The 21,385-nt window shown below is 33.7% G+C and overlaps 1 protein-coding gene across 9 annotated transcripts in view; it reads left to right on the top strand.

The window, feature by feature from the left end:
• MYO16 (myosin XVI) overlaps positions 1-21,385 on the top strand; it is a 732,830-nt gene that overhangs the window by 396,762 nt on the left and 314,683 nt on the right. For all 9 annotated transcript variants that reach the window (XM_058276443.2, XM_058276441.2, XM_058276437.2 and 6 more), the window contains exons 13-15: positions 5,971-6,098; positions 12,219-12,324; positions 18,948-19,065. In XM_058276443.2, coding sequence (XP_058132426.1) covers positions 5,971-6,098; positions 12,219-12,324; positions 18,948-19,065 — 352 coding nt within the window. The remainder of the gene's footprint in view (positions 1-5,970; positions 6,099-12,218; positions 12,325-18,947; positions 19,066-21,385) is intronic.

The following is a 21,385-nucleotide window of genomic DNA, read 5'->3' as shown; positions in this document are numbered from 1 at the left end:
GAACTGGCTTTACAAAAAGGCAACCTTAAAAATACTAATAAGAATGTTTTATCAAACCAATAAGCATTTACTGAGACTAGCAAATTTAATGCATTGTGTTAGATATCTAGGGGATGCTAAGTATGATAGTTTCCTTGAATGTATGAACTCTAAAGACATGTCCTAAAGACAAAAACGAAGAATAAGAAAAAATTATAACAGACTTTACTTGTAGTTGAGGACAACAATGAAATAGTTGTAATGAAGATGTACACTGTTTATTGACAGGTCAGTATATTACAAGGTAAATAAGTCTTACCAGGTTAAGGATGGCATTGCATGAAAAAGAAATGGGATAGGAACAATCTTGAAAACTGAGTAAGACTATGACAGTAGGAAAGGCAGTATTTGAGGGTAGAAGAATTGGCAAAGGGAACATAATAGAGTTGAAAAAATACAAAACCATTTAGAGGAATGCATAGACCAATTTAATAAGAGCAAAATGTTCAATAAATTGAATAATTTAAAATCTGGTTTAGGTCTAGATTATAAAATATAAATTAGAAAGTTTAAGTTTTATTTTGCAGAAAATAACCATTGAAAAAGCAATTGATATAAATAGTTTTTAGAGGTCTGTTTGTTATAATCAATTTGAGTATATAAGAGACAGTAAGATAGGGAAACTATTTAGTGCATACTGAAATAAGCCAAAGTAAGATTACCAGAGCCTTAATCAGGGCTTTACTAATGGGAAGATAAAGTTGAGCAATTCTGTGATAAGGCAGCATTTTTAAAGAGTAAGGGACCAGTGAAAGGAAAAGGCCAATCAATAACCTAGATTTTGAATTTGTGAGTCTGGATGGATATTAATAACAAAAATGTAAAAGGAAGAAAAGAAATTCAAGAGAAGAAACCAGGTTCAGATCAATCAATGAAGTTTGGGGATGTTAAATTGAATTGATTTGAGATTAGATATTGAACTCAAGAATAAGAATACAATAAAAGTAGAAAAACATAAAAGCATAATAGAGCACAAAAATAGAGACAAAGAAGATGTGGCAGAAGCAGGAGCAGAAGAAAGTGAAGCAGCAGAAGACGCAGAAGAAACAGGAGCAGAAGCAACAGAAGCAGCAGAAGCAAGCAAGAAAGAAGTAAGCAGTGGCAACAGTGACAACTAAAAAGGAGACTTATCTGCTTTGGAGAAGTAAGTAAGAAAGGATGAACACCTTGAACTTTTGCATCATTGCAAAAACCTTAGAACAAGTGAATTTCATGAGAAACTGTTCTGTAGTAAATATGCGTTATCACACACACATCAATATTCAGACTTTTCTCAGATATTTCTTGTAATACCATTATAGAGTTACCAAAAAAACTATCCAAAGATATGTATCTCCTTGAAATTTCAGTGTCCAAGGTGGTGACAGCACTCTGCATAAAATACCTAGAGATAATTTCTAAAGTATATATTTTCTAGTACCTAACTATAGAGGTTGCAATTTAAAAAAACTGATCAGTATCATTCTCCTTTCATATTCTGTCAGTGATATTAACTCTCCCAATGTGTAATATGGTGTCTATTGTTGGTTATCAGGCTAAGGGATTCATTTGATTTCAGATTCTACTTGCTATTTGTCTACTAATACTTTCATTGCCAAGCATATTCAGATTTGGTAAGTAGCCTGAGAATGGATGAGCAGAGTTTATTAACTATGGCTGAATGGGGCTAGGAAATAAAAACATTAGCTGCCATTTGGTTATGGCTTATTACGTGACAGACCTATTGCAAAGGACTTTATAGCTATTATCACATTTAATCTCAAAAAACAACCCAGTGGGTAAAATAATTATTCATTCCATTTTGAAGGTCAGTAAACTGTAACTTAAAGAGATTAAAGAAATTTTATGATGCCTTCCCATAGACTTGAATAGACTTACACTTACAGAAGCATAATTTAAATCCAGGTGGTGTAATTCCCAAGCAAACATATGGCAGAGACTACTCTCAGAGTCATAAATGCTGGGCCCAAAGGCAAACATTTTTTTAAATTTATATTTGATCCTTTGTAAACACAAACATTTTTTTCCCCAAAATATCTTATCCATACACAGCTCTAGATGAGTTGGAAATCCAGGCAGCCAAGTAGAGTGAAATATTCATAGGACAGTGTGAGAAACAGCAGCCCATACCAAGTCAAGCCATTGATGTCAGAGAGGTTCCTCAAAGTTAACCAAAGATCTTACCAGTTGGGGAGCCTGTGAGTCAATTGTCATAAGCTAAGGAAGGAGATGGTTGGCTCCAGAAACCAGAAGGTGGCAGGATCCTGCAGTGCCCTGGTAGCTTATTGAGCACAGTTTACCAAGGACAGTGGATGAAAGGAGGGAATGAACCATAAAGAACTTCGTTTCCTGGAACCAAAGAGTCCAGCAAAAATTAGAGAGGATCACAGGTGAAGCTGATCTGATGGCATCCCACCTATATAGTCTCTAAAATATATTACCTAGAATTTCCACTCACTAACAAGCCTCTTGTTCTCAAATGATACAGAGAAGGAGAGAATATGGTCATTTGGAGAGAGAAAGAATGTGGGAAAGGAACTGTCCTTGACAACATTTACTAGATCAAATGACAATGTACAATAACAGTGATAATGATGATTAATGTTAACCAATATAAAAATTTGATGGCTTTTCAGTTACTCAGAAAATTGGAACTGTATAAGTGAAAATCAACCTTGAACATAAATAAATAATTATATTAACATTATTATATTACATATATATCGTTAATAAAGCATAGTCAGCATCAAATAATTACCAGGTAGTAACTAGTGGCATAGTTTACAGTGAAAAAATCTAACACTACATGAAAATGAAAAGGGAGCTGAGAAAGGTTATTAGTCAGATTAGCATGAAGACACTTCATTTAGATACTTAAAATCCATCACATCTAATATCTAATAAATGTGTATTTCCAAATGAGTTTAAAGAAATAAAGTGGGAATGTGAAATTAACAGAATATATGCATAGATTTATGTGTTCTCCAGGTCCCCCTTGTGTTTCTTTTGTTTATTACATCTAATGAAAACTTAAACAGTTTGAGTTTAAAATTATTTTGTCAAATTTATGTTACATTCAGGTTGGACTTGGGGAGAAGTGATAAAATTGCGGTCAGTGCAGATTTTCAAAAAGAACAGAAATTTGTCCTGCAAAAAACGAACTCTGGGTTAAAACTCCTTTGTCTTTTCATGAATTATGTATTCCGTACTGAAAATCAATTATATTAATATACATTTAAATTCTGGAATAATAAAAAATACAAAATATTCAAGCATAGTATAACAGACAATTGCATATCTACTGCCTATATTTGTCTTATATCACTTTAAATATTATTTTAAATGAAAAAAAAAAATACTGTTTTTACCACATACATACACTCTGGAAATTGTGATACAGGTTTAAAGATGTGATAAGAAATACTGTGTCTTTGTTTAATTGCAACATTTATTTTCTGAGAAATACAGAATATAATGGTATGTTTTAATTATATGTTCTTAGATTAGATGACATATTGTGCTGTAAATAATGTGGGAACCTCCAGTCTGGCTTAGACCCTCAGTGATAACCACTATCCTGAAGTTATATTTTCATCCAATTTTATATATGTTCATATATATATATAGGCACACATACACACACACATATATACATATATTAAAAATTGCATATACCATTATTTTCTATTTTTTCAAGTTCAGTTAAATAAGATATTAGCTATATCCTTTTAATAAAATATCTTCATTAACCATTGTGTTTTCCAAAAGTCCCCACTTTGGAAGACTCAGGTTTAAGTAATCTAAAATGCCCTGTAATGTCTCATTATATTAAAATACAATCAATTATATCTATCCATTAATATCTCTGGTAGGCTTTTAAATTATTTCCATATTTTCTACTCTTACAAAGAATGCTAAGAACTGCTTTATATGTTCCTTTGTGTCAATTATTAGTGAATTTATACAGAGTATATTCCTTGTTGAACATATATCCTCAAATGTAGAAGCAAATATCATTATTATTAAACTATTTTTTATTAATTTTGCCAGTATCTACATGTAAGAAATCATACTGTTTGAAATGGCCTTTCTCTTGATAACCAAAGAGTTTCTGCATCTTATTTGTGTTTGCTATTATTTTCAGGATATATTCTTTGTCTACTTTTCTATTCTAGTTCCATTATTTATTGATTTGTAGGAAGTATTTATAAACTGATGCTTATTTGTTGATCATATGCACAGCTTACTCTATCTTTTCTTGTCTTTTAAAATTATAGAGTTTTTTATAGTTGAATATGGGTTGGTAAATTTAATAAGTGAAATTGGTCCATGTTTCCCATTATAATTTGTATTTTTGAACCCTATGTCTTCACCCCCAAATCATGAGAATATGTATTATCCTATATATTTGTTTGAGTGTTTTAAAATTTGCTATTTATATTCGGGACTTAAGTGTCTCCACAATGTGAGATAAGGATAAATGTTTGTTTTCCTTACATGTAGATGATCCCTTTCCTGAGTACCATTCTTTACTGCTAAGTGATGCCTCTGTTGTAGAGCCAAGTCCCAACTATATGTGGGCTTGCACCACGTTCTTCAGTCTATTCCTGTGATTAGATTTCTAGACTGTGCACCAATTTTAATGACTTTGGATTTTTAGCGCTTTTATTGAGGTATACTGCATATGGAAAATGCACATATTTTAAGGTTCCCATTAGTGAATTTTACTAATGCTCAGCTCAGAAACTCCACTCTTCTCTCTTCCAGTCAAGAACCCCTTGCCCAAGGTACCACTCTCCCAACTTCTAAGAGCATCAGTTAGCTTTGCCTGTTTGGTACTTATATAGATGGACTCTTATATTAATATATGTGACCAATTCCATTCAAAATTTTATTTGTTGCTTGTAGTTATGGATTATTTTTCTACTTTTATAATTCTTTTCCCTTTAATTCTTAAATAATTTCCAATTTTTGGAAGATCTTCAAGTAAATAATATAAACATTTCCCCTTCTCAATCGTTTAAAAAGAAATTGCCAGCAAATTGCTTTATCAACCTTGTGTATTTCCTGTAATCCAGAACCATCTCCTATATAACATCAAGACAGCCATTTAAATTAAGAAATTAATATTGATGTACTGTTCTCATCCAGTCCAGACCGTGTCAAGTTTTTCCAGGTATCCCTTTAATTCTCAAACATGAAATGATCCAGGGCAGAATCACATGTCGTTTTGAATCATCATGTCTCTTTAGTCTCCTTTATTCTGGAGCAGTTCTCAGTCTCCTCTTGACTTTCATGACAGACACCTTTAAAGTTATCGTCTAGTTATCTTGCACACAAAAATTAAATTCGTCTGATATTTGTTAATGATATTTGTTCATAACTGATAGTAATCAATTTCACTAGAAACTCAAAAGAGCTAAAATTACTAGCATTGGATCATTAGGACCTTGGCCATCATTATAATTCATCCTTTCACTGAAATTAACTTAATTACGTTTCTCTTTTTCTGAGAAGTTCATAAATTCTTATGCTTTGCAGCTGCTACTGCCTTCTCACATTCAAACAGAAAACCCATGCTATCTTATGTTATTGAATTAAATGTTGCTGAGAGAAATTGTATATGATGTCAATTATATTTACATTTAGCTTACTTCATGGATATCTATTAAACTGGATTTTTATAAGTGCTTTTTTCTTAAAGACAGCATTTGAAGCCTGTGAACCAACCAGTTGAGGCACGTATAAACCTCCATTTTTGTCATGATGAACTCTTACAATGTGCTGAGAGGGCATAATTTTACAAATGCTTTATATAGTGATTTGGGATTTATTTTCGTGTTTTCAAAATAAGTCAATCATGTCATAAGATGGGGCCATTCTGAATCCTTTTCACAAAGATATTTGTCTTTATGCTGAACTATTTTTCAGGTCTCACAGCTTTACTTAAGCAGCATGGGGAAGATGTGTTCCTCTTTGCCTCCTCACATTTTCTCCTGTGCTGAAAGAGCCTTTCACCAACTTTTCCAGGAGCAGCGACCCCAGTGTTTCATCCTCAGGTAGAATTCAACCCTGACTGTCTCTGATGTTCATTTTTGCCCAAGGGCCTTGGTGGTAAAGTTGTTCTTGTTTCTGTTTTGTGTCTGTTTACTTCCTCAGCAGTTTGAGATTGACTCCATTTTGCAGTAAGAACTGTTACAAAAGAGAAACATCTTTGTTATTAGAAATAGCCCCAGGTGTAAGTGAATCAATAACAAACTTAACCTGAAACCCATTTCATTTTGAAGATTTAAAACCTAGAACCAGAGTGTTTTTGCTTTTGAATCTAAGAAAACATGAAGAAAAGCACCCAAGGATCAGTGAATCAATGCCACTATTCTCCAAAATTCAGTCCTGACCAATATTTACTTTTACTTAACTTGCAAATGTATGTATTTCTTCCCTGTTTCTAGGTCTTTACATGTGCCCATATTTCAGTAAAATTATGAAACCAAATTTTTTTAAAAATTTGAAACGAAGTGGTATTCTTAGCTCTTAATTACCAAGTGCTAAGGAGGTTTTACTTAGTGGCATAAATTCTCTGCCCCAAAAAGTATATCAGAAGAAGTAAGGGTACAATGTGATTAAAGTATATAAATGGTACTTGATAGCGGATTGAAAAAATATTTAGGCCATTACTGAGAGCTTGGGGTCTACCATTGTGTATTCTACTTTTTTATTTCCTGAAGGCCTTGACAGATGGTTTTAATTAATTGTTCAGAGGTATGTGACAAATATCTATTATCCCAACTGTATGCTGAAAAAACCTAAAGGAAAATTATACTAATATACACACCAAATAACTTGTGACATAAGCAGTATAGAACCTACCTCTGTCATATATAGATTTACTGGCCAAGGCTTTTTAAAATAAATACGAATTCATATGGGTCAATGGTCGGTACCACCTCAAATTCTTGGTTAATTTCTAGTTTGAATCATAGACTCAGATTTTTGAGAATTTGTAGTTTTAACCTAGCAGTCTATGGAGCCTAGCTGAGCAAGTCCCTCTTTTTTTTCTTTTTCCTTCTTTTCTTTTTTTCTTTTCTTTTCTTTTCTTTTCTTTTCTTTTCTTTTCTTTTTCTTTCCTTTCCTTTTCTTGTCTTTTCTTTTTCTTGTCTTGTCTTGTTTTTTCCTCAATTTAAATGAAATATGACAATCTTAAGATTTTATGAGATAGCTAAAATTGATGTGATTTTAGGTAATTAAGATAGTTGATTATTTTCCTTACCCTTAAACCTAGTAATTTTGTGAATACCAAGATGGAGAAAAGAGAGAAGGATTCATATAGCTACCAGGTTCAACTCAATACTTTCACATTTTATTTGCAAAGACTAAGTCTGTCTTTTTCACCACTATACCCTCACCACCTATTTCAAGATTCTTAGTAAGTTCTCAGTAAATATTTGTTGAATGTTTAATGTTGGATAAAGTGGTTCCTTCTATAGTACCCCTCTTCCAAGAATCATCTCAACTCTCATCTCCTCTGGAAGTCTTCCCCTCCAGGAGATGTAGCTGCTCCTTTACCTGTGCACCCATTGCTTACTGTCCCCATCTTCCTTATCCTGATATATTAATTAGATAATTAATGTATAATCATAATGCTTGTAAGTACTGTCTGCTTGGCTGTATCCCCAATAGATGGAAAACTCCTTAAGGGAGGAAACAATACCTTTCACCTCTTTACCCCTGACACCTAACACAAAGTCTGGCACATAGTAGGCCCTCAGGCAATTGCATTTGAAAGAATGAACAATATTAAAAAAGGAAAATGGTATTCTGAAGATAGATCCCTGAGTTAATGCTAGCAAAATCTCTCTAAAAACAAGATTCCTGAAACCTTAAATTGTGTTGCTGGGCAATAGAATTGCTGTAACAATGAATATAATTGTGGAAACTATAATTTCCACATGAAAGTTCTAAACTGTTGGTGTTCTGAAATTAGAAGGTTGAAATCATAGGAGCTCCATGTCTCATGCAGGTCACCCTAACCTATTTTCCTGTGGCTTATAGGATGGTTTTTTAAAATAAGTTACTAAAATGTTTAAGGTCAGCTGAGATGAGTGGAAGTAATCATTAATTACTTGAATCTTGAATAAAATAATGAATTTAGCTCTTCTGAAGAATACATGCCTTAATCAAATTCATTAGAGCAATGTTTCAAAGACAGAAACCTGAGAAAAAATAGTTAAAGGACATTTTCTTGTACCCAGATAAATAAGGAAAATTTATGAGTTGTCCATATTAGACTTCTTTGGTAGAGTAGTTACTGAATTGGAATTTTTTAATTAGAGAAGTTGTGAACTTATGAAACAATCATGCATAATGCACAGAATTCCCATATATCACCCCTCTACCAAAACCTTACATTGTTGCAGAATATTTATTACAGATCATGAAAGAATATCATCAGATTTTTACCACTAACTGTGGTCCATGGATTACATTTGGTATATTTTTCCATGCACCCCCTATTAGTAACACCATCTATTAGTATTGTACGTTTCTTATAGTTTATGAGAAAACACTCTCATATTTGTACTGTTAACCACAGTCCATCTTCCGCCACATGGTTCATTGTGTTATATAGTCCCATGGATTTTGCAATCTATCCAAAGTGTACACTCAGCGGCTCTTACTTTGATCACAAAGTTGTGCAGTCATCACCTCAGTAAATTTTTGAATATTTTCCTTAGTCCAAAAGAAAAAATCCCATACCCCCCTATTTTTGAACCTTAGAGTTGATGTTGTACTGTCTTTGACATTGATGCAAGCATATTACAATATTACTGCTAACTATAGTCCATAAGTTACATTAATTGTATTTTTTCCATGCATCACCATATTTTTACTACCTGTAATAGTGATGTACATTTGTTGCAGTTTATAGAAGAACATTCTTGTATTTGTACTATTACCCACAGTCCTCATCCACCTCCAGCTTCACTATGTTATTCAGTCCCTAGATTACTCTCTAGCCTTTCTTTCAGTTGGCATTTACATCCCTACACTTCCCCTTTCAGAGACAATCCCATTTATAAACCAGCTATATTTGTTCTACTCACTACAATGTGTTACCATCAACTCTATCCATTTCCACACTTTTACAGTCAAGCCAATTAAAAATTATTCATATAAAAAGCATCAGTACCCCTTTTGAACCCTCCATCTATCGCCTAGTAACCTCTACTCTAGATTTTACCTCCGTGTATTTGTTTTTTGTAATTAGTTCATATTAGTGAGACAATACATTATTTGTCCTTTTGTGTCTGGCTTATTTCACTCAGCATAATTTCTTCAAGGTACATCCATGTTATCATATGTGTGTCAATTTCATTTCTTCTTACAGCAGCGTAGTATTTCATCGTGTGTCTGTACTACATATTATTTGTCAGTTGATGGATGCTTGAGTTGTTTCCATCTTTTGGAAATTGTGAATAACACCGCTATGAACATCAGTGTGCAAATGTCTGTTTGCATCACAGTTTTCAGATCTTCTGGATACATTCCTAATAGAGAGATTGCTGAGTCACATGGCAGTTCTATATTTAGCTTGCTAAGTAACCGCTAAACTGTCCTCAACAGAGGCTGCATCATACTACATTCCCACCAACAATGAAGGAGTGTTCCTATTTCTCCACATTCTCTCCAGTTCTTGTTGTTTTCTATTTTTTAAATTATAGTCATTCTATGAGGTGTGAGATGATATCTCATAGTTTTTATTTGTATTGATTTGTAATTGTCTAGGGCCAGAAGTACATGACATACTCATTATTTATAGATAAACAAGTATTTAAAGTATGCCTGGGCAATATCAAAGTATTGTTACATTTTTTATGTAAAAAATATGTGACATGGAACTGTGTAGTATAGTAAAACCACATGTGAAATATGAATATGGGTATAAAAGTATTGTCATAAATAGCTACTTGGTGGTTGTTCCTAGTTTAAGGAAAAATACAAAATATAGAATGTCAGAATTGAAAGGGAAAAGATCCATTCTTAGATTTGCTGAGGACCAAGTGCTTTACTCATTTAGTCTCATCTGACTACCACACTGCACTAGTTTTAGTAGTTAGGCACTTTATGGCCTTTTTTTATGTTTGCGTTTTTTTTTTAATAATTCATTTTTTAAAAGTTTTTAAAAGAAGCTTTAGATTGCATAAATGTTACATCAATAATATAGGGGATTCCCATATACCCCACCCTCTCCCCCTTTCACACTTTCCCCCATTAACAACATCTTTCATTAGTGTGGTACATTTGTTACAATTGATGAGAACATATTGGAACATTGCTACTAATCCTGGTCTACATTATAGTTTACACTTTGCACTGCACAGTTTTATAGGTTTTGATAAAATGTGTAATAGTCTGTATTCATCATTGCAATGTTGTGCAGGATAATTCTAATGTCTCAAAAATGCCCCATGTCATTTATGGTCATTTTAAACATGAGGCATATAAATCTCAGAAAGATTTTTTTAAAATGTTACATTCAAAAAATATAAGAGGTCCCCATATATCCCCTCCACTCCCCTCACCCCACTCCTCCCACATCAACAATCTCTTTCATCATCATGGCACGTTCATTGCATTTGGTAAATATATTTTGGAGCACTGCTGCACCACATAGACAGTGGTCTACATTGTTGTTTATACTCTCCCCCTGTCCACTCAGTGGGCCATGGTAGGATATACTGTGTCCAGCATATGTCCCTCAGTACCACCCAGGACAACTCCAAGTCCTGAAAATGCCCCCATATCATATCTGTTCTTCCCTCTCCCTACTCTCAGCAGCTACCATGGCCACTTTCTTCACATCAATGCTACAATTTCTTCCATTACTAATCACAATAGTTCCACAGCAGAACACCACTACATCCACTCTAATCCATACTCTATTCCTCCATCCTGTGGACCCTGGGATGGTTATGTCTACTCCACCTCTATGTCGAGAGGGGGCTTAGATTCCACATGGATGATGGATGCAATTCTCCTGCTTGCAGTTGTAGGCACTCTTGGCTCCCTGGGAAGTATAAATATCTTTCTTGTTAGGCTCAGAAAGGTTTAACAACTCTCTGAAAGTTAGGGCCACATGACTCTTTGACCCATGCACTTTGCACAATGTCTAAGATTGCTAGGACTGCTATTACAAATACCACAGATTGCTTGAGTTAAACAATAGGAATTTATTGTCTCACAGTTTGGGAGTCTAGACCTCCAAAATCAGCATGTTTAGCAGGATAGTGTTTTCTCTAAAGCAGGCTTTCTTAACCAGGGATCCATGAGTTTAAATTGAAATAAAAAAAAAAAAATAGTATTCTTGTGGGGATATGTTGGTGTGGGTGTGATGTATGTATTAAATAATACACAGTATATAGTGTGAACTTAGTAAGGGGTCTGTGGTTTTCACCTGACCTGCAAAAGGATCCATGGAACAAAAAAGGTAAAGAACCCTTACCTAAAGTTTGTAGCATTCTGATGGTGGCATGCCTGCGGTCCATAATTTGATCTCTGTCTCCCTCACACGGCCGCATGTCTACTTTTGTCTCCTGTCTGCTTAGAAGGACTCCAGTTATACTGGATTAAGTCCCACCCTCATTCACTTTGACCTCAACTTAAATAATGTCTTCCAAAGTTCCTGTTTACAAATGGGTTCACATCCACAGAACTGGGGTTTCGGGGTTTAACATTTCTTCATGGGGGACATGATTAATTTCATACCACTCAGTACAGTGCCATTACTTTTGAGGATTATTTCTCTTGAGTTCATATAAGAAGCTGAGGACAAGTTGGTAAGTGTCTTTCATTTTAGTCTAATACCCTAGTGCTAAAATCCACATTATATGGTTCGCCACTGTAAAGTATTTGATGGCAGAAGCTATGTCTTATTTATTTATAGTCCCAGTATTCCATAACACTGTATGGCGCATGACATAGTACATACTTATGAAATATTTTTAGATGAATGAATCTAATTCTAAAATTATAACATAAACTCATAAAAGTCCTTGCAATTCTGACATCATCTTTGTGTCTGAGAATTATCTCTGGTAAATTCAGTTGTTTTTTATTTTGTTTTTTACTATATTTTCCAAAAGAGTAATCTCACATTTTTACTCTCTGTTTTCTCTTAGTGGAGAAAGAGGATCTGGAAAGTCTGAAGCCAGCAAGCAAATAATGAGGCACCTAATCTGTAGATCTGGCCTCAGCAGGAGTTTATTTGATTCCAAATTTGAACATGTAAGTCCCTTGTTTGTGCCAACATATGTGAATGACTATATTGAGTTAAGATGGGAACATCATAATAGCCCCAACCTGGTCACAATTTGTGGAGATAAAGAAAAAAAAGATTGAGGTCTGGTACAAATTCATATTTCTCAAGTGAATTTTATTTTCTTTTATATATATAAAAAATTGTATTGGGAATGCTCTCATTTTATATTTGCTCTGAATAGTTGGTTTGGAAAAATATAGTTAGAGATTGTTGTTCATATAAAAGGTGCCACTTTTGCACATGGGTACATTTGGCTTAATTGGGCCCAATAACCTAGTTTTGTGGGGGTTTTACTGAGAGCAGAAAAGATTCAAAGCGTTTAAAAGAAGTGAAAACAGTAAACTTTAATGCCATGATTTCAGGTAATAAAATCTTCAGCCCCAAATCAGATTTTAAATTTATCTGGTAACACTTGGTTTTTGTTTTTTAATACATCTTACCCTGCTACTTCATCTGCCTAAAATACCACCAGGAATCAAGAAGAAAGAAAAAGTCCTATCAAGAGCTAAGAAATAGGTCAAAAATTTCATGCACTAGAACTCCAAAATTTTATTCAAGAAGATACACACATGCTAGTGATTTACTATTTTGAACAAGGGTAGAGAAGACACATTTGTTCCAAAAAGTTGTTTATTATATCCTCAATCAAAAAAACCGTTAAATTTATATCTAAAATTATGATGAATTATACCCACACACAAGAAGAATATAAGGTTTGCTAAAAAAATATTTCACATTTTTAAAAATGATGTACAAATATGCTATACTATTTTCTAAGATTAAAAATCATACTTTTTAATCTAAAGTATAAAAAAATATACTTTAGGCTATGCTGTACCAGTATAAAGCTCTTCATTGCCACTTAATTCAAAATGAGGTATTATAAATATAAGGATATAGCCTATATTTACAGTGCTCATTCCTCAACAATATGCCTGGTATATATATATATGTACATATACAGAATTGTACATTTAATCGTGTCTGATTACATTGAAATTAACAGAGCTGATCTTATTTCAGATTATTTCCTAAAACAATGCCACTAAAAAGTTCCAAAGTTAAAAAATCTAGAAATCTATTACACCAAGAAAAATTGCTATTTTTGTTTTTATTGCATCATCTGCCTTTTTTCAAGTTGCTCCAGGGCAGAATTATTGCTGCCACAGTTGTGTTTTCTTTGGAATATCTGGAAATTTATAGTAACTGATTCTTCATTTAGAAAGGAAAGGAATTTGTTTAATAATTAGGTCAGTATTATTATCTTATATTTCTACTTTGAATTACAAGTCCTTAAGGAATTAAATCTACTAAAATAGATTCCCAAGTTTATGCTCGATTCTAGAGACTTTTTTTCTCTTTTTAGAGAATGTTTAATAAATTCTACAACATGTCTATGGTATTGTATGTGTTAACACTAATTCATTAAGCTTGAACTATGTATTAAGTACCTGCACAATACTACAGCACAGTCTAAAGTTATTTAGCATTTGGGGGTCAAGCTGGAGAGAATAAAGAACGATTCTCTTTGTTCAAATATTTTAATATTCTTACTATTGACACTTAAGGATTAGAGTATTTTTAAAACAAACTGTATAAAAACTCAACTTAAACTAATAGATATAGAAAGATTAATTGTAATGACAAGGAACTATGGCCTCCCCTCTAGATTATAAACTGAAGTACTTGCTTATTAAAATGATTTTTTGAGAGAGAGCAGGATGTATATGTCCTAAAATGTATCCTAGATTACATAATACAGATGACTTTTTCTTTTAGCTTAAGTGAATGGATTCTAAGTTATACTTCTTTGGATAAGGATAATGTAGCTCTTGTAAATCAATTAGTATATAGGAGTCAAGACTATAATATGTGATGAAAATTTCAAGTAAAACTATTTCTAATTAATTTTTTCCTCTATTTCTCATGACCAATTAATAGATTTGAGAAATAAATGATATCTGATTTCATGAAGTTTTATATGCTTAAACTTCATGTCAATTGATTTTTGTATTTCTCTTTATTTATTTATTTTTTTAAAGATTTATTTATTTATTCAATTTCCCCCCCTCCCCCAGTTGTCTGTTCTCTGTGTCTGTTTGCTGTGTCTTGTTTCTTTGTCTGCTTCTGTTGTCGTCAGGTCAGCGGCATGGGAAGTGTGGGTGGCGCCATTCCTGGGCAGGCTGCACTTTCTTTCGCGCTGGGCAGCTCTCCTACGGGGCGCACTCCTTGCGCGTGGGGCTCCCCTACGCTGGGGACACCCCTGCTTGGGGTGGCACTCCTTGCGCGCATCAGCACTGTGTGTGGGCCAGCTCCACACGGGTCAAGGAGGCCTGGGGTTTGAACCGTGGACCTCCCATGTGGTAGACGGTCGCTCTAACCACTGGGCCAAGTCCATTTCCCTGTATTTCTCTTTAAGTTTCTTACATATGAATATCATTCAGTGGCCATGATATTCATGAAAATTTCCCAGGCACAATTTTTGTGCAGCATCTGATTATGCAGGAATTATATACCAGCATTGGATAAATTTATGAATTAACTGTAAATCTTTGTAACATTTCAGGGGGTTGGTAAAATGAAGTACATTCAAGAGTTGGGTCAGTATTTCCTAGATATATAAAAAAAATCTGATTAGGGAAATGAACACAAAAGAGCATCCTTGTTACATGGAGGTAATTAGTAGTCTGATGCTCAGGGCAAGATAAGATGAATGGAACCGTCATTAAATGACCATGAATGGAAAGAAGAGGTTTATTTGAATTAGAATGATTTTGTAGCCATATTAGATTATGAATATTATTCTGGGCAGACAAGTCATAATGTTGGCAAATGAAGCATGTGAGTATTAAACACACATACGGTGTCTCCCACTGTCGGATAGACAACTTTGCCTAAAATCCTAGTATAGTGTGAGAGAAAAGTAGTCATTGGAGGTTATTCTGATCATCAGTTATATCAAAGAATATAAAATCAAAGAACAGCGGAGAAATTAAAGGAAAGAAATATTGGGATGGTCTTCAGTATAGCATCATATGGAGACTGAGGAGTTAAGAAAATTCTCCTTATGGTTACACATTGTTGAAATTAAACACTAATCTCAGAAAAGTGTGGGGAGCAAAAGACCAAAATGACGAGGTCTCGCATGAAGTTTGACCATTTATAAGCTTCCCCTTATCAAGGTAAGTGTACCTCTCTGAAGCAGGGAGGGAATTGTGAAGGAGGTGATAGTTGGTTTATGGAAAGTGAAAGAAAGTCCGGCCCTGAGGTTCAGAGTTACTTTTTTGTAATTATATGTAGGTAATACACCTATTTTTAAGGGACTCACAGCTGTGATGTTTCCAAATTTTAATCTAATTGTCTAATTGTCCTGTCCTGCAAAATCTACATTCTGCCTTTGCAATGTACTTCAAAGTATGCTTTATAAAATTAGGTAGATATATTTGGATCTAAATACCATAGAGTTTTTGTTCCCCCTAAAGAGGTTCAGAACAGCTCAGATGAGTTCAAAAGGACTGATAGGGTTTATAATCCCAGTTTTTAAATTCAAACTTTGAAAGCAGGGGATTTTCCACAGCAATCTATTTATTGGAAGAAGAAAATCATGTTTTGGAAAGAAACTACCTGGGATTTCTCCCTACTTCTGGCCCAAAACATTCAATTCCATTCAGATCACTTAAACAAGCATTTGTTGAGCAGCTCCTTTCACAGAACAGTGATTAAGCTATTATTATTATTATTATTTAAATGATGAGGCCACAGGTTTTTATTTTTAGGAAGTACAACAGATTACTATGACTTGATAATCATACATAATTTTTAATGGCATAACTATTGAAATTTTATAGGAAAAAATACCATACAATATAAATAGAAAAAATCATGCCAATAAAGTTTTGAGTAAGTCTTGAGGATGTCCATACTTAATTTCCTTCACCTATATTTGTACGTTAAATTGTTCACTGTACCACATTTTGATTATTTGTATCAAAATGAGGGTGACTCGTAGATAATTTCAGTTTTGTGTTTTCTCAGTATTTCCTTTAATATGTTTAGTGCCTCCTATTTAGGCCAAGAGGCTAATTACAGATAAAAAGCAGAGTCAAATCACTCTGGCTATTTCAGAATTAAACTAATCTTTTAACTTTGAATTATAGACAAACTGTGGAAAGTGGAATGCCATGTGGGTATTTTTATATTTTGCTAAGTACCTTTAACTTTATATTGCTTTTATGACTTTTATGTCGTTATTGTTAATCTGGCAGTAAGAGCCATATTATGCAGTGATTTAGTGTACCAATTCTGCAGACAGAGTGCCTAGGTTCAAATTTCAGCCCATCATTTATCGTCTCTTGACCTTGGGAAAGTTACTTAATTCTCTCCATGCTTGTTTCCCTCTCTGTAAACGGAGATTTTATTTGTGAGCATGAAAGGAAAATCATTTATATACATATACTTGTACATATATTTATGTTATAATATATAGATATGTAATAAAATACTATATGTGATTTAATATTATATGTTATATGTAATTACTTTGGAATGATGACAGACATCTAGCAAGCATAATATATGTGCTCTTTTATTAGTAACAGTAATAAAAATAATCATTGTTATATATTAAATGTACCAGGCACAAAATTCATTTTATATACTTGACAGGAATAATCACTGAAGGAGTTGTTCCTATGTTAGAATAAAGGAAAAAGAGACTTAGATTTTTAAGAAAATTGCTCAAAGTCATAAATTTGTCATTAGCAGAGCCAGGATGTAGAAGCAGCTACTTCACACTCTAAAGCCACATGTATTGACCCATTACCCTTTACTTACTGTTTGGGGTACATGTAATTTTTTCTATGATAATGAAAAAACGCTTTATTTCAAATACAACTCCAAGATAATTAGAAGTCCAAATATTTTTTTTTAAACCCTAATTATTTTATGAGTTTTTAAACATAATATTATAAATGGTTAAAACTTTATAGGGTTTTCCAGAAGATTCAGTGTGTATTTCTCTCCAAAATTATAAGCTTCAAAAACAGATGTTTTTACATATTTCATTAGTATCATAACATTTAACACTTTTTTTCAAAGATTTATTATTTTTTTCTTTATTTCTCTCCCCTTCCCTCCCCAACCCCCCCGTTGTCTGCTCTCTGTGTCCATTTGCTGCATGTTCTTCTTTGTCCACTTCTGTTGTCAGTGGGACGGTAATCTGTGTTTCTTTTTGTTGCGTCATCTTGTGTGTCAGCTCTCCGTGTGTGCGGTCTTTCGTGCTGGGCGGCTCTCCTTACGGAGCACACTCCTTGTGCGTGGGGCTCCCCTACGTGGGGGATACCCCTGCGTGGCACGGCACTCCTTGCAGGCATCAGCACTGGGCATGGGCCAGCTCCACACGGGTCAAGGAGGCCCGGGGTTTGAACCGCGGACCTCCCATGTGGTAGACAGACACCCTATCCACTGGGCCAAGTCCGCTTCCCCATTTAACACTTTTAATTTGTGGTTAATGATCGAAGTACTGTTTTATAATTTTTGGCAATTTAAACTACTTTTCAGGTGGATGGAATGTCTTAATATTACAGTAATGAGAAAATTAAAATGGAGGATCAGATATGTTTTTTTAATTTAGAAAAAAAAGTTCTCAGAAAATAAAAATAAAATAATACTGTCAACAGTAATTACAAGGAAAAGTAAAAGCCAGAAAGGTATTATTGTGCTCCTTCTTGTGGCTGATATGGAAACTGCCCTGGACATATGAATAGCTTGAAAGAGAATAAAACTTTGGGTCCTTCCAAGTTTCACACTTCTTGGAAAATTGAGACGTCAGCATCATTATCAGCTGGTGCAGAAGAACAGCTTTTTTTTTCAATAGTCAATGCTTAAGAAAACACGTTAAGAAAGCATTTCAGATTCCATGGTTGATCAGAGAAGCCTTATTAATGGTATTTTCAAAGTCACTAAAGAAAGCCCCACTTCTGAAACAAAGCATGTTGGAAGGAGAAACGCTGGGGTAAAACAGTTTCAACTACAATTTTTATTCCTATCTTTGTTGGAGAGAAAGAGTGCCTGAGGTGATAAGAGGGAAGGTTAAGAAGAGGCTCAGGTTGAAAAGTGTATGTATGGAAAGTAAATAAAGATTTAAGAAGGGTATAGACCAATGTTTTAAAGAGAAATTCTGACTGTTGCTTATGGTAACGCAGATACCTATGCATCCCCACTCTCCCCTCCCCTAAAAACAGCAAAAGCTCTTCTCATGTTCTATTTAAAAAAATAGTTTAAATCTCAGATAATATTTGCGGGTTTATTTTTAAGGCAACAGCTTTCATCATACAAATACACTTCAGAGTATGAAGTGAAGAGAAATACTTTGTATGTCAGAATTTTAATAGTATTAGCCAAACTTTGAAATATAGGCAGTTAGTAGTTTGCAGTTGGAGAAAGAGTAAACTTGAAAGTTCAATATGGTACTATATGAACAATGCATATTTTTTCAGATAGCATAACATTCCCTATCTATATCTTTGCTCTTACTAAGAGTTTTATTTTTAAAATGGATGGTTCAATAAATTTTTCTCTTCTGTTGCAGGTCATGTGTATCTTAGAAGCTTTTGGACATGCCAAGACAACTCTTAATGACTTATCCAGTTGCTTCATTAAGTATTTTGAACTACAATTCTGTGAGAGGAAAAAATATTTAACTGGAGGTAAGTAGAAAATTAACTGAAATGCTGTTCTCATGTGATACCACAAGAGGGCAGAGAAACTCCAACGAAAGTACGGGAATGACCGTAAAAACAAACCTTCACATTTTGTCACATTTTAAATAGGAGCACTAAGGAGAAAAAATAAATATTAAAGCAGGAAAGATAAAATCCATTTCTTTATTATGTATGTGATTATAAATGTTTGATGATATTTCTTGAAAGCTTAAATAATTAGAATTATATACTTGTTGCTTGCAAGTATCAAGACTCAGGCATACCTGTGTGTGTGTGTATTTGTGTGTGTGTTTGAGGTGTCAGGTTGTGAGAAATATTCTGAAATCCAAGGTGAATTTATAATGGTTATTGCTGCATAAACTATAACATAGTGAACCTAACAAAAACCAAAATTTGCTGAACTTAGAAACTGACTCAAATAGTTAATTTAAATGAATTCTAAATTCATTATATCAAAACATCAAATAAACAACAAAATAATTTCATATGATTCCATTTCTCACTTAGTTTAAATACTTAGTGTATACTTTATGAAAACTCGTGTTTAATGTATGCTTTATTTCAAATCCAACTAATTAGAATTCACTTAAGAATTTATATCTTTTCAATCTAAATAGATTATCCATACAAATTAATAAAATAAATGCTTTGTAGATGGAATGCCTAATCTACTTTGAGGAATATACTATTTTAGAAACTTGTGACCACTGTCAGCACATAAAGCTTTGCTAATTACAAATGGTTTTTGAAAGGGCTCACTTTTATTCATCTTTTTTTGTGGTTACCCTATCTTCTCCTCAGGAAATGGAAGTTAGTTATGATTGTAATCTAGAAACAAAAAAGGTATATTTTGCAGTAAGCTTACATCAAAATTGTATTATTTTACTAAATGAAATTTGACTTTAAAACCGTCATGGAAAGAGTGAGAAAAAAAAGTTTAGATGTTGAAATTAAAAGCCTCAATTCTGTAATAAGAAAGTTTTGGGTTTTTTTCAAACCATGATCTAGAGTTCTAGTTGAAGGTCTACACTTTTGAGCCCCAGACTCTGGTGTTCACATCTTGGCTTTACAGAAAACCCCAAGTAAAAATGCTCCACCAAGGGGAAAGGTGGAAGGCCCACTCTTACTTCTTTGATTATGAACACAATTTTCTCTCTGAGCTTTTAGTGGCGATTGGGTTGTGGCCACACTAGCTAGATGAATAGAAAGTTCTCCAAGGGTAGGAAGCTAACACATTAATCATTGCCACTCAAAGTGTGGCCCCAACTCTAGCAGTATTGGTATCCTTTGGGAGCTTATTAGAAATGCAGGATCTCAGGCCTCACCTCAGACCTCTTTTATTAGACTTTATTTTAACAAGTTTCCCAGTGATTCACATATTCTCTCACATTTGAGAAACACTGTTCTAGCCAAACCCCAAGAATAGCAGGCATCTGGCATCTGTGGACAATCGGTACAGTAGGGAAACAGCTCATCTGATTATCATTAGCATGCTTTTAAAACAAACAAACAAACAAACAAACAATTCAATGATCCTGTACTAAGTGGAAAATGCAATAACTGACTTCTGAAGATGCTATCCATTGCTAATTTTGTTTTCATGTTTTGTTCTGGAAAGAGTTTATCATATAGTCCTCTTCTTTATTGATATTGATTTAGGAAATAATTATATATACATATGGAAAGACCTGGAAAATGCTACAGTAAACACTTATTTAGCATTCTCTATTAACAAGCAGTCCCACCCATCTTCAGCATCAGCAAATCTACTAATACTTCTCATACAGCTTCTACAGGCAACATACTGTGACACAATGAAAATAAATATTCATAAAGATGAACCTGAACTACTTTAAGGCCCTGAAATGCCATCTGAATCATTAAAAATCAATTAACATAAGCTCAGTAAATTTCAGCATTGTCTATAGCTTAGTTTATTCTTCTCTTACGAAAACAGCACTTTTTTTTCCATGTTACACATTGCTCTTCTATTCATTCTGTTCTTCTAATTAACACCCTTAATTCATTTCCTATCGCCTATGTTTGTTTGTTTGTTAGCTTCATGCTGTGTTCTTTTAAAATTTTGGCCAAATTATTTGGTGGTTGTTTTCATGGTATTTTTAATGAAGAGTGATACAACTGCTAAATAGAAAAAAAGCTATTACTATTTTAGACTGCATTAATAGAAATGTAACCCCTTAAATATATGTGGTAAGACCCCATTGTACTCTGATGCAGTCAGACTGGAGAATTCCATTTTTTGTTCACTGCATTTAAGAATAAAAATAAAAGGAATGTGTTCTTA

Source organism: Dasypus novemcinctus, chromosome 15 (assembly GCF_030445035.2).
Source record: "Dasypus novemcinctus isolate mDasNov1 chromosome 15, mDasNov1.1.hap2, whole genome shotgun sequence".
In the NCBI taxonomy this organism is placed as follows: Eukaryota; Metazoa; Chordata; class Mammalia; order Cingulata; family Dasypodidae; genus Dasypus; species Dasypus novemcinctus.
This window is presented reverse-complemented; position numbering and strand designations above follow the sequence as displayed.